The following is a 13783-nucleotide window of genomic DNA, read 5'->3' as shown; positions in this document are numbered from 1 at the left end:
CATCTGAACTTCTGGCTGGCTGAGACGGCCACCTTCCTCTCCACCACCCAGCTTGCAGCCCACAAGCCTGTGTGGGTTCAAGTTTACTGTTCTGGTTTTTATTTTATTGGCAATGGAGTTTAATTTTCATGTCCAGGCCGTTGGAAAAACATTTTTCTCTTATTCTCTTGTGCCCCCAGTACTTGTAGGAAAGAAGTTATGCTGCTCTCATGAGCAAAAAAGTAATTTTGAGGTTCTATTTATTTCAATATGTAAGCCTCATTTTCTACATCAGCGGAATCCAACAGAATTTCCTAGGGATGGAAATCCTATATAATAAAAGGGTAATATGCAAATAGATCAAATAGCAGAATGACCGGTCACTATGACGCGCACCGACCACCAGGGGGCAGACGCTCAACATAGGAGCTGCCCCCTCATGGTCAGTGCGTTCCCACAGGGGGAGCGCCACTCAGCCAGAAGCTGGGCTCAGGGCTGGCGAGCATAGCGGCAGTGGCGGGAGCCTCTCCCACCTCCGTGGCAGAACTAAGGTTGTCCAACTGCCAGCTTAGGCCTGCTCCCGGGAACGGGCCTAAGCCGTCAGTTGGACATCCCCTGAGGGCTCCCGGACTGCAAGAGGGCGCAGGCTGAGCTGAGGAACACACCCCCTACCCCCGAGTGCACAGATGTTGTGCACCGGGCCTCTAGTGTTCTATAATGCCTTCTGTCCCATATGGCGGGCACTCGTCACCCATGGCTGCCAAGTGCTAACATGTCTGATGAACTAGATTTTTAATACTATTTTAGTTAGAGTTTAAACTTAAATAGTCACATGTGACTGGTGTCTACTATATTTGACAGCACAGTTCTAAATAGTAGTAATAGTTTTCAACCCTCTGGTGATTTTATGTACTAACAAACCACTGAAGTCTGGGAACAAACCTTGCAAATCTACTTCTAATAGTTACAGAATGAAGTATTTGGATACGATTTCAGAATACCTGCCACCACAAAACTGTGTAGCCCCATTATTTTGATAATCAGGTATTTCTTACCTGACTTGTCTTTCTGGGGATTTTCAAAGATCTACAGTGACCAGGTTTAAGTGCACTTCTTTCCATTGCTAGGAAGGTAGGGAATCAAAGTCCAACAACTTTTCAAGGATATTTATGGAGTACTCAAGCGTTAAGAAACCTCAAGGATAAAATAACCAGAAATATAAATAAATGTATTTAGAATGCAACATGAGACAATATGATTGAGTGTACAATTTGGTTCATCTTTTAACTGAAAAGTTTATTGGTGACTGAAAATGTGCACAAGTTAAAACATGAACACTTTATATGATTCATTTCTAGCATCTGATGAAAAAACACCACCAAGTACTGCTCTAGGACTGGACTGGGCTTATATTTTCAATTTTTTAAATTTTTAAAGGGCATTACAGTATATGGGACTCTTATTTCTTTGTTCTTTAACTGCCATAAGTATAGATTAATGTGGCTGAAGCAAAAATGCAGGTATGAATATAATGAGAACCAGTATGTATTTGGAAACAAGGCCACATAAGGTTGGCAGGTGCTTCTGGCCATTTCATTGTTTGGCCTTCAAAAATAAAGATTTGCAAATATTTCCCACCATGCATCATCCACATGCATTCTCTCTGTTCTTGTATAAAACTGATGCCTAGGTTTGGCATTTAGGAATGCACTGAAATGGGCTCTGAAGTAAGAAAAGCATTTCATGGGATGAAGGAACCAGGTCAAAAGTGAAAAAGCTAGAAGTTTACATTTTAAAACTCAGCACACATTTCCAGGTAAAACTGATTTAAACCTCTGTCCTGAGATTTTCATTTTATCCATATGATTTAAAATGTCTACAAGAACTGAAGCCCCTTAATTCCAGTCAACCAATTTCAGACATTTTGTTTCTTAAGAATTTCTTTTTTTAACATTCTCAACACAAAATTTTAAAACGAAACAAATTTTCTCTAGAAAGCATTTTTAGCATAACGAAGGGGTATGTTTTTTCAGAGTGTATGAAGCCCACTCTTCTCTTGATAATCTTCATAGAAACGTCTCAGTGACTCGTGAATTCTGGGCGTCACAGTGCTCAAGGCTTGAGTGAAATGTTTTTTCCCGATGCATTTGGCTTTAATGTCTTCTTCTAGCGCCAGAAGGGCGGCCTCTCTACAGACGGCGATGACCTAAGGGGAGAGAGAAGGCAATCAATATTGGTTTTTAGAAATGTAGCATTTTGGTGTAACTTCTGCAACTATAAGCACATTGCTAAACCTATTCCACTTACATTTTCAAAAGGATAAAATGTAATCACCTTCATTCCCAAACAACGCATTAAGTACTCAGAACCAGGAGCAGCAACATAATCAAGATAACGGCCCCTGCTTACAACTGTAAAGGTGGAACAGACCGGCAGGCACATATGTCTCACGCAGGACTATGAAGGATGAGTGTGTATGTGTGGCGGGGCAGGGAAGGAGGCACTATAGTGAGGTCCGGCTCATCAGCACACCTGGCCACGCACAGAATCGCCACATTCCTTTCAGCCTTTGATGTATTACCAACATGTAAAAGCATTTCTTTATGTGCATCTCTTTAATGTGTTCTTAAATCTCGGGAATATCAGATCGAGTTGTCTCTGTTTACTTTGGAGAGCTGCGTTAGAACAGAGAAGTGAATTCTGTTTACTCAGCCAGGGAAGCTGAAAGAATGGCAAAGAATGGGGGGTGGGGGTGGGGGGGGGTAGAGTGAGGGCAGAGTGGGCGGTGGGGAACCGGAAGGGAGGCAGGTTCAAGTCTTGAATCCTGAAAATGTGTTTTTAAGCTCTCTACTCTTCAGACAACGGAAGCAGGCTGATGGCAGTGTCATTCTAAAGACACATTACTGTGGTGAAAGGGGCTTGTGGGATGAAAAGAGAGATTGTGATTTTCAGGGCAACAGGGAAAACAGTGATTGATACTGACTGCGCCCTTCTATCGGTAAATGAAAGGGCCAGCTGAAACGCATTTGTCCAGCCATTCAGCATATTTTCTCTGTTTGTTCACTTATTGAAAAGGCTCCTCTGCTTATGCTGGGCTAATGGCTGCCAAAGCAATTCAGTCCCTTTTTAGGGGATTTAGCAGCATGTTTTTAGGAAGCTTTCAAAAAAAAACATGCATAGATTTAGGTGGCTTTGTCAAATTACGACAATGACACTGTTAATTCTGGGCTTCATTAATGAGCACTGAAGTTGACTGCCAAGGTTCTGCATGTTAATGCTTTTCCAGAAAGAGTGGCTACCAACTTGAGGAAAAACATAAAACTTCAGGGATTAGTAAAACACCTTCATCACATACACTGGTGCAAAAAGAGTTACTTTGAAAATAAGACATGATAAATAAAAAGCACGGTAAGAGGGTGGAGTGCCCAGCATGGTAACCTAGCAATTCAATGGTCCCACTATGTGCCAAAGAGAACTGGGGGACCTCTTTGAAGGGCTGTGAAGGGACCAAGTGGGAACAGCCTCAACCCTCCACCCTCCTTTTGAGCAGCACTTTCCTCATCCGGGTAAGAATGTGAAGCACTGATTGTGATGCTAAAAAGTCGGAAGAAGGTCCAGAGGGGAGGAGGCAGCGAGGACTGGATTTTCTGCTGGCGGCGGAGTCCAGCCCTCTGACAGTTCAGGAACGTTCCCACTGCCTTGCTCCCTCTCAGGCTAAGTGGAGTAGAAAAGCCATCACTCTGGGCATGCCATGTCTTGCACACTTCAGAACTGAGACTTAGCTCACAGAGCATCATGCTACGAACATTTACTGAGTACATGCCACGTGTGCCAGACAACTACTCATGACTGTGCTGACTGACTGCTATGTGACTAGTGCCCCAGGTTTTGTACAATGCAGTGATCAGCTAATGTGAAGTCTTGATGGGAGCATGGCAAATGGAGTGGCCAGATGAGCTCGTGTAGGGAGGTGGTGGTGGGTAGGGAGTAGGGTGTTGGGGAGGTTGGTTGAGTTGAGGATAGGAGAGGTGACTGAAAGGCTGCCTGGAGCCTCTCAAAGTTCCTGGAATTTGGTTCACAGAGCTACTTGGTAGGTGATTAATTCTGCCGGCACATGTGAGAAAGTTCACAGTCTAATAGGCTTCCTCTCAATACACAGAAATAAAACTGGAAGAAGAAATGACTGTACTCCTGTAATTCCTGGATTCTCCAGGTAGTCTGATGTGTCAAGGTAGAGCAGGTGGGTAGTGACAGGTCATTGAGGCCTCAAAGGCTGTCCTTGGGGTCAGCTCCCCTGAGTAATTGTTCTTTGCAGGTCAGCTTTTCTTCTTCTGTATCTGCATCTATAGATTTTTCTCTAAGCGGTAAATTGCATTTTGCCCTTATGTGGTAGCTTCCATGGCAGGGACAGAGGGGCCTAGATGGCGAGATGTGGTCAGAGCAATCACAGCCACTTGAAAGCTGGATGTTTGTAACTTGCGGCCTCTAGAGTATGTTAACATTTGAGAAATTCCCTGTAATAGTTAGTACTGGCCTGACCCTTACTTAACAATTCCATCCAACCTGGAGATCTACAAATCTGTGAGATACAGAAAATTTGGACAGAGTTTTGACTAGAGTGCTGAGAAATGTGTGGATTAGACACAGATGACATTTAGAACCTTTGAGAGACAATGACAAGGGAAACAGCGGCAGAATCCTGGCCCTCGAGGACCGCCCAGGAAGGTGTCCTCCTGGGTTTGCAGCTGTTTGCACTTCCAGGGTGGCAGGAGGACTACCTGAACGCAACACTTTGCTTTGATAAATGTCACCCTGCTTCTTTTTATTTACAAGGACACCCTGAAGAACCAGCCAATTAGGCAGTCCTTTCCACCACTTTTATTTTCCTATCATATTTGCTTAGCAATACACAACCTATAACAGAGAGGAAATAGTACACTACTCATAACTGACCAGTCATGCTTTCATCAATCACACCTACTGAATAGCTCCTCTGTGCAACACCTAGGTGAGGCCTGGTGTAGCATCTAGAGATGTCCAAGACACAGTACCTGTCTTCTGATGCTCCCAAACCAGGAGGTATAGACAGCAGCTAACTGTGTGTGGCAAAGGCAAAGTACTTTGGTGGGGAGAGAAGGAAGAAATTAGTGCTTCATAAACCGGAGTGGGAAGGACAGAATTTAGATATTATACAAGGAAGGAAAGGGCATTCTGAGCAGAAGGAATAAAGTGAGCAAAGAAATGGCAAGGTGGGGAAGGAGACCAAAATGGAGAACTAAAAACAAAAGAGTAATTCCATAAAAAAAAAGGGGGGGGCACTAAAAAGAGCAAGGATAGTTTTCAGAAGTCACGAGGGCCACAATGGCAGCGAGGGCTCGTCAATGACAGGCATCTCTAAAGCTCTCACCGACTTCACAAGCATCTGATGCACAAGCAGCAGACAGAGCACCGCTCCTAAAGTTCCTTTGTTTTTATTTTCCCCATGAAAGGGCTTCTTGGTAAAAATTCCAAAAGGAAAAGCCTTAATGGTATTGCTGGTTCTTCTCTCCTGACCCAACGAAGAAGACAGGTTGAAAAACAGGCGTATTCTTGGGTTCTGTTGGCTCTGGGGTCACGGTTTTGGTAGGAGTGCCAAGGGACTGTACTTCCGAAGGAAGGTGCCGCTTTCCTGCTTGCTCCCATGGCCCATGCCAGCATTCCCCTTGAGCTATTAGTGTCTTTCAGAAGAAGTATTTCTCATCAAATAAGTTTTAGGTAATCGTGTTTATACTGTTTCCCACGAAGCACGGTAGACTTTTAAAAATTTTGTGAAGCCTAATAATGATGATCTGCTTAATTTTTTTTAGCCCAGTGTTTCCCACAGAACTCCCCCCCTGCCCTGTTCTTGGCAGAAAAACCTATAAATGGCCATTGTTAGAGTTATTGGGGAATCTTCAGCACAGACTCTGGGAGGTGCTAACTCCCACCAAACAACTCAGTCAAGGCACAATGTGACTCTTGCCTGTCTCACACCTTTTTTCTTTTGCTCTCCCCTATTCCAGAACAGAGAGAAGGGGGAAAGGGCTGAGCAAAAGACAGAGGGCCAGTCTGTTTAATGAGGTCAAAAGGCAGTGGCCACAGCACACATTTGTACTTGGAGATATAAACAGTTAGTATATATTTGTTGAATTGAACCCAACAATTCTTTAATTTAAAACAAGTTTTCAAAAAGTGTGTGCTACATGCATCTTTCTCATATCAGGCCCATATCCTGTAATATTTTCACTTACATTTCACATGACGTAGACTTTGTCAGTTCAGGAATGCCTGTGTTAGTCTGAGAGGAACTTCCTTGGGTATCAAAATTTGTTACACAGGACAGAACATTTTTGCTGTGTTGTCAAAGTGCCCTGTAATTGAGAAAGATTCCCGAAAACGTGCCAACAATGCAGTAATATGTATATTGGTTTAGAGTACTGAAATGGAAGCTTTGTTTAAAAAATTTGTGCAAATGGTGATCTACTCTTCCACTTGATGAAAGTAATCTGGCTCCCATTAGTTGCTGAGGGATTTTCTTTTCTGTATTAAACTTTGAAAAGGGAGGGTCTTTTCTGGTAAATTTGCTAATACATCTCTGAGAACGAATACTATAGAAACTGAGTAAAAGGAGCTCCAATTTAAACTAGGACCTCCTCATTACTTTCTCAAGCTTGTAAGAGAACCTACCGAGATGAGTATATGTATACGTATCTACCTCTCTAAGAGGCTACAGACACCACAGGCTCCCTTCTGCTGGCATCATATTCAAAAGCAGACGGAGTCGGGGACTCCACGGTGAGGGGCTTCAGCCGAATTTCCCCCAGGAGGGCACAGAAGAACCTCACTGAGAAGATGTAGCTGAATTGACAAACTGGAATCACGGGTTGTCTGGAATGTTAAACTAACCTGTTTACAAAGAAAACGCTGGACACTTGAGCACCTTACTTCTCTGGCAAAAAGGGTTTTGGAAGCTTTTCCCTGACCCTTCACCATCTTGTCCTCTTCCCCACAGGCTGCAGGCTAGATCATTTAAATAAATAGGGTGCCTTTGCCCTTAGGCTGTAAAAGCAAAAGGTTTTGGCTGCCTCTGTAAAGCTAGGTGTTATGTTGTGACCAAAATATTGATACCCGAACTTAAAAAAATATATATGTGCCTTGCTGCAAAGGTGAAAATACTATCTGTTTAGGGGAAATAACAAAGGAGACAAAAGATTAACAGTGGCCCAAGGTCTCGTGGTCAGAGCTAGACTAAGACATGTTGTTTCTGTGGCCATGACACCCATTTATTTGGTGCCAATGTGTCACCAATTCTCTTTCCATTTGTTCAGCAGTAATAATAGGCCTATCAGATTCCTGAAAAATAACATAAATAATAGAAATCCTCAAAAGAAAGTCACTGAAGGAAAGAGTAAGTGACTGTTTTCAGTGATGCAAGGACCCAGGAGGCTGGATTTCATGCTGGGCTGACCCTCTGAGAAAGCAGTGCCTGTAGGACACCACTTAACAGTAACTGGATTACGGGAATGGCCACGCTCATGAGGGTGCGAGCAGCTTCCCCGGAGGAGGAGGCTCTTGACCACTGAACCTTGGGAAATCTAATTACCTCACTTTTAAATGCAAAAGCGCAAAAGAGGCAATTGTGCTGAATTCTGAATGCCATGAAGAGTAAGAACAATGTCTTATTTCACTGAAGAAGAAAAAAATGAAACCTTTTGTACATAGCCTACGGTTTGTTCCCATCCACAGACAAGGAGAGTTGAAACAGGTGGGCCAGCTTAGTAACACAGAAGCAGGCTCACTACAAACATGGAAATCTGTACTCTTTCTAAGCAGGCAGTAACCGTTTTTTTAAAACGATGTGATAAAGAACAGTAGTCAAGGCAAAGACTGTTTGTTTGCCAAAAACTAATCAACAGGCAGGAAGACCTGCAGTGTTGGGCAGTGTTCTGAGCACTCGTCCTGTGCGTGGCTACCTGCCCCGTGTCCTCAGCGTCAAGGACACCATCTTCTCTGGCGCACTGAGACTCTTTTCCATTTCCAGACAAGGCCTGGGTAGTATGTGCACTTTTCTCCTGACTGTGAACAGACTGGGGCAATGGCAGCAGCTGAGCACCTGAGAGTGCAGAGGATGTAGGCCTGCAGACGAGGCGGGGGTAGGGGTGGGTGGGGGTGGGGAGAACTGGGGGCAGCTGGCTTCCAAAAGGGACACTGCAGTCCTGTCCCATCCTTCAGCACTAAGCTCCTCACTCCCTCTGAGATGAACTGCACCCTCCCAGGGGGGTGGAGGGTAACAAAGTTCTGAAAGTGGCTTAAAGCGGCAGGGGAAGCCTAGCTTGGTTCTATCACTCCCCGCCCCTCTCCCCCAACTCCAGCCCCTTGCAGGCACAGGAGCCCTCAGATCTGTGGCTGAAGAGGAGGCTAATTGATAGGGTAACCTTAGGTGAGGAGGACAGAGGCTGTGAAGAGCAGGATTCATGTTCCTCTCTAATCAGCACACCAGGGCTGCTGAGAGGTCCACAGGAATGACAAGTGCACCCTATGGGGTCTATGCGCACAGGACATGGCCAGCATGGGCGGTGAGCTATATAGGAGAGTGTTAGAGATGTGGAGGACTGAGCTGGAGGGGAGAGCGGCCAGCCATCCTCGGGTGCGCTATGTGCCCTGGGCGCACGCAGAAGCAGAGCTGCCCTCTCCGCCTGCTCCTGCTGTCTGGCGGGAGGAAAGTGCCTCCAGTGAGGCCTAAATGTGCTTTTCAGCCTCTTTGTATTTCAAGTGCACTAAATAGCTTTAAAGAATCTACCAAAAGGAATGGGCTGCAGTGCTTGAAAAAGTCTTAGGTATTTTCAAGACAGCGGTTTTGTTCAAAGCGTCCTCTGTCTGGAACACCTGTGACCTGTTGAGCGTAATTGGGCTGCAGCTGGCCGGGACATTATGTGCCAGCTGCCCACGGCCCCGCCTTTCTTTTCACTTTCCCAGCCTGCTACCTCCTTCCCTGTGTGGGGACGGATTAGAAGCCAGGGAGGAGTGGTAGCCTGCTGTTCCAGAATAGCTTGCACTGGAGGTGCTTAGGAAGGAGGCTACCTGGGAGATTAGGTGTTCATTCTCCCGGCCCCATTGAGACCTGCTCAGAGGTGGCTGAATGGTGACCGAAAGAAGCCTTAGAAGCTGAGATCCACAGTGCGGCAGATGAAGTCCAACTGTCCCAGGCAGGAACCACGAGGGTGCCCAAACTACCCAGAAGGCAGCTCAGAGGGAAAATGCGGGCCAGAGAAGGGAGTTCTGGGGCGGGGAGGGGAACAAGAGGCCCTTACTTAAAGTCCTTTAAAATGCCACCTCATGGAAAACTTTTAAGTCATGATGTTAGAAATGAGGATTTGGGAGGACATATTTAAGAAATTACCTAAGTATTGCTCTTGGGCTACATACATTCCCTTGAATTGTCTGCAAAATAAGATGATGATGATGAATCCTTCTGGGATTATGTTAGGGTCATACTGTCTAGCATGCTATACACAGTACTGAGTCAAAAGAAAACAAGAATTTCTGTAAAGACACATTCAAAGGCAGTAAAGAAGAGGGGGAAAACCCTTGGTTGTTTACTTTTCACTGATTTAAAGTTATTTTGAGGCCACTAAAAATATAGCTGAGGTATATGAACATCCTGTGCATAACCCTTCATTATTATGGCATGGAGAAGCCCATAATAATTTTTACTTTTTAAAATTTACAAATGCATCAATCATTCCATGGAGCTCTGGGGCTGGAAAGATCAGGAGTTTTTATTCTTACTGTTTCTAGAACCATCTGCACCTGTGGGAATTTTAAATGTTTCTAACATTAACTGAACCATAATAAAATAAAAAGGAGTATTTTTAGTTTAGAAAAGAACTGGTATGGGAATGAAGAGGATGGGAACCAGGGCAGGGAAGGAGAGGGATGAGAGGAAGGATGAACAGATGCTGAGAACCCCCTATACATTCGTTATTCTAGAAATCTTTATGACAACTAGCAAGTTCCGGGCCCTGGGGATATAGTAGCCAGGTCCCTTTCCTGGAGCAAGGTGTGTGAAGTCCAGGCTAATCCATTTATTTCCTCTCCAGGTTCATAGTGAAGGTTTCACTGGGAGGCATAGCCTGAGGCAACTTCATTCCCGCCCCTCCCCCTCCCCAAGCCTGACTGCTTGGGTCACTTGTTATATGGTCTGGCAGCCACTTGTACTATTCGCTCACATCACAGCTGTCAGGGTGTAGAGCTCTTTGTGGTACATGTCTATTTCCCTCACTAGACTAGGACCTCCAGCCTTGGCCTTGCTCTCCTCCCCAAACATATCAGGTTAGCATGCCCCTTGACCTTTGGGAGTCCACAAAACAGTCCCCTGCTGCGGTCTTCTATGAACTGAAATATAAACTAATTTTTGCTTTAAAAAATATGTATGTGTGTGTATATATATACAAACACTCAGCTCCTGCTGTGATAACTAACTGAAGCCAAGACCACTGTCTATTATGGATAAAAAAAGCAAACATGTCTGGGGCACAATGGGTCATTCCAAATAAAGAGGTGTATTTGTGAGCCCTTGTGGAACTAATGACCAAGCTATGACCAGAAGTTACTGGAGTCATGGGATAAAAGCACTTAGGAAGGGGAGAGCTCGAGGCTAGCGCGCAGGCAAAGAGAGAAGAGCAGCACGGACATGTTCTGGGGAGAGGAGACCAAGCAAAGACCTAGCTGCTCTAGGGCTCCTCTCCAAGTCTGCGGGTGGTGGGAGCTGGGGAGGTGGTGGCTGCCAGAGGTGGGGCATTAAAATATGTAGTTTTATGAATTTAGTGTAGCCTAAGTGTACAGTGTTTGTAAAGAATAAAGTCATGTACAGTAATGTCCTAGGCCTTCACATTCACTCACAACTCACTCTCTACCTACCCAGAGCAACTTTCCATCCTGCAGGCTCCATTCATGGTTAAGTGCCTTATACGGTTTTTAGCTTTTATACTGTATTATTACCACACCTTTTTTATCTTTAGGCATGTTTGGATACACAAATACTATTGTGTTGTACAGTAACATGCTGTACAACAGCCTTATAATCAAGGCGCTAAGGCTCTATCACACAGCTTAGGTGTGTAGTGGGCTATACCATTCAGGTTTGTGTAAGTGCCTCTATGATGTTCACACAATGACAGAATCACCTAATGATGCATTTCTCAGAACTGTCCCCATAGTTAAGTGGCACATGACTGCACTCCATTCTGGGAGTGCTCAAAGAACCCCGCATCCCAAGCTAGACGAGATCCAAAGATGTGAGTAAATTAGGCACAAGAGAAAATGATGTAATCAAGGGATATAGGAGGCTGGCTGTCACCAATGTAACACAGCATAGTGTTTTATAGCAAACATTTTTGTATAAATAGGAAGAGTACATGGTAAAATAATAAAAAATATAGTATAGTGAATACATAAAAGAGTAATAGTCATTTATTATCACCAGCAAGTATTATGTACTGTACATAATTGTATGTGCTGTACTTTTATAGGATTGGCAGCGCAGTAGGTTTATTTATACCAGCGTCACCACAAACACCTGAGTAAATGTGTTGTGATGGCTGCAATGCCACTAGGCAATAGCAATTTTCAGCTCCATTATAAGCTTATGAGACCACCATTGTATGTGTGGTCTGTTGTTGACAAAATGTTGTTATGCAGCACATGACTGTATTTGGGGTTTGCACATAATGCAGTACCTTTACACCTAGAGTTTTCTTTGGGGAGGAGAGTATAATCAACATATTCTATCTAATAAAAGAGCAATATGCAAATTGACCATCACTCCAACACACAAGATGGCCACCCCCATGTGGACACAAGATGGCTAGCAGGGGAGGGCAGTTGGAAGGGATCAGGCCTGCAGGGGAGGGCAGTTGGGGGTGACCAGGCCTGCAAGGGAGGATAGTTAGGGGTGACCAGGCCAACAGGGTAGGGCAGTTAGGGGTGACTAGGCTGGCCGGGAAGGGCAGTTAGGCATCGATCAGGCTGGCAGGGGAGTGGTTAGGGGCAATCAGGCAGGCAGGCAGGCGAGCGGTTGGGAGCCAGCAGCCCTGAATTGTGAGAGGATCAGGCCTAAATGGGCAGTCGGACATCCCTTGAGGGGTCCCAGATTGGAGAGGGTGCAGGCTAGGCTGAGGGACATACCCCACCCCCTGTGCATGAATTTCGTGCACCAGGCCTCTAGTAACATTATATTAGTTTTAGATTTACAACATAATGATTCGATATATGTATACAGAGTAGGGCAAAAATAGGTGTACAGTTGTGTGTGAAACTTTATTCTTGTATTATTATTCATTAATTATTGTATTATTTTCCATACAAATGGTAAACCTACTTTTGCCCCACCCTGTATATTGTGAAATGATCATCACAATATAATATCCATCACCACACAGTTACAACTGTTTTTCTTGTGATGATTACTTTTAAGATCTATTCTCTTAGCAACTTTCAAATATACTCCCCATTATTTTATAATGTTTGTACCTTTTGACTCCCTGCACCCATTTCACCCACCCCACTCCCAGCTCATTACAGAATGAGCCCCTTTCTCTTTTCTCATTCTCCAAGCAGCTGCGGGCTGGTTCAACCTGGTCAGCAGCCTTGCTTCTTACATCTAAAATCATTTTAAAGAGTATGTCATGGTGTTAATGCCTATCTGTGTTAAATAGAAAAAAATTTGTAGCTAGCTAGGGGGCATCTAAAGATAGGTCCGGGTGAGAAACATGGAGTATACCACTAGAACATGACAGAGAGTGAGAATACCATATAATTATTTATCTTACTTTTATTTTAAGGATGTCATTCTCATTGACAACAGTATTGTCCTAAAAGAAAGAAAGCTCTTCTTCTCCCCTAGAAATGGATTTATATTAAGTGATGTCACCATCAAATAAAATATTCTAGAACACCCAGGATATATTCACATTTCTTCTTCATTTATCCCTTCTGACTGATAATACTTATGTGGCTTATAAGCCATTTGTTAGAAGCTAACATTGTATTACTTTGTTTTAAATTCAGTGTCATTTATTACATAAACTGGATGCTATTTCAAGTAGTACTTCACCAGTTTTGTGTGCTTATTGAACATACTAGTGGCCCGGTGCACGGATTTGTGCACATTGAAAGGAAAATAATTAGAAGAAACATTTTAATATTGCTATTTACACTTTCTCCCTTAGTACCTGGGAGCTGGGTGGTGGCCCCACCCCCTGCTGCCATCGCTGGTGGCATCTGCAGGGCAATGGGGACCCCCGCTTGCACCTGCCTTGGCCTGGCACCGCCCGCTCACCTGCTATACCATCCCACTGCGGTCCTGCTCTTGTTGGGTCCCATCAGGGCCGGCAACACCTCCACTGCTGCCTGCTGCCAGCCCCACATTGCTGACGCCCGCCATATTTCGCGCTTCCCCTGATGGTCAGTGCAAGTCATAGCAAGCGGTCGAACTCCCAGTCGACTGCCTGCCCCAGGGGACAATTTGCATATTAGGCTTTTATTATATAGGATAATAAAGATTCTTAACCTAGGGTCCATGAATATCTAGATCAGTGGTTCTCAACCTTGGCTGCACATTAGAATCACCTGGGAATCTTTTTAAAATCCTGATTTCTGGGCCTCATCCTCCAGAAATTCTGTTTCTTTGTTATGGGGTGGGGCCACATCATTAGTAACAGGTATTTCTAACTGAACAGAAATATTTCAGAGATGAGTTAACTGGACACAAGGGAATTCTACAATG

The 13783-nt window shown here is 44.4% G+C and overlaps 1 protein-coding gene across 1 annotated transcript in view; it reads right to left on the bottom strand.

Moving 5' to 3' along the window:
• Positions 1-1237: 1237 nt before the first annotated feature.
• The window catches only part of SPATA5 (spermatogenesis associated 5), a 228305-nt gene continuing 215759 nt past the window's right edge, over positions 1238-13783 (bottom strand). The window contains exon 16 of the mRNA XM_014457229.2: positions 1238-2185. Coding sequence (XP_014312715.1) covers positions 2009-2185 — 177 coding nt within the window. The 3' untranslated portion in view covers positions 1238-2008. The remainder of the gene's footprint in view (positions 2186-13783) is intronic.

Source organism: Myotis lucifugus, unplaced genomic scaffold (assembly GCF_000147115.1).
Source record: "Myotis lucifugus unplaced genomic scaffold, Myoluc2.0 scaffold_1, whole genome shotgun sequence".
In the NCBI taxonomy this organism is placed as follows: Eukaryota; Metazoa; Chordata; class Mammalia; order Chiroptera; family Vespertilionidae; genus Myotis; species Myotis lucifugus.
Note: the sequence above shows the minus strand (reverse complement) of the source record. Positions and strands in the feature narration are given on the sequence as shown.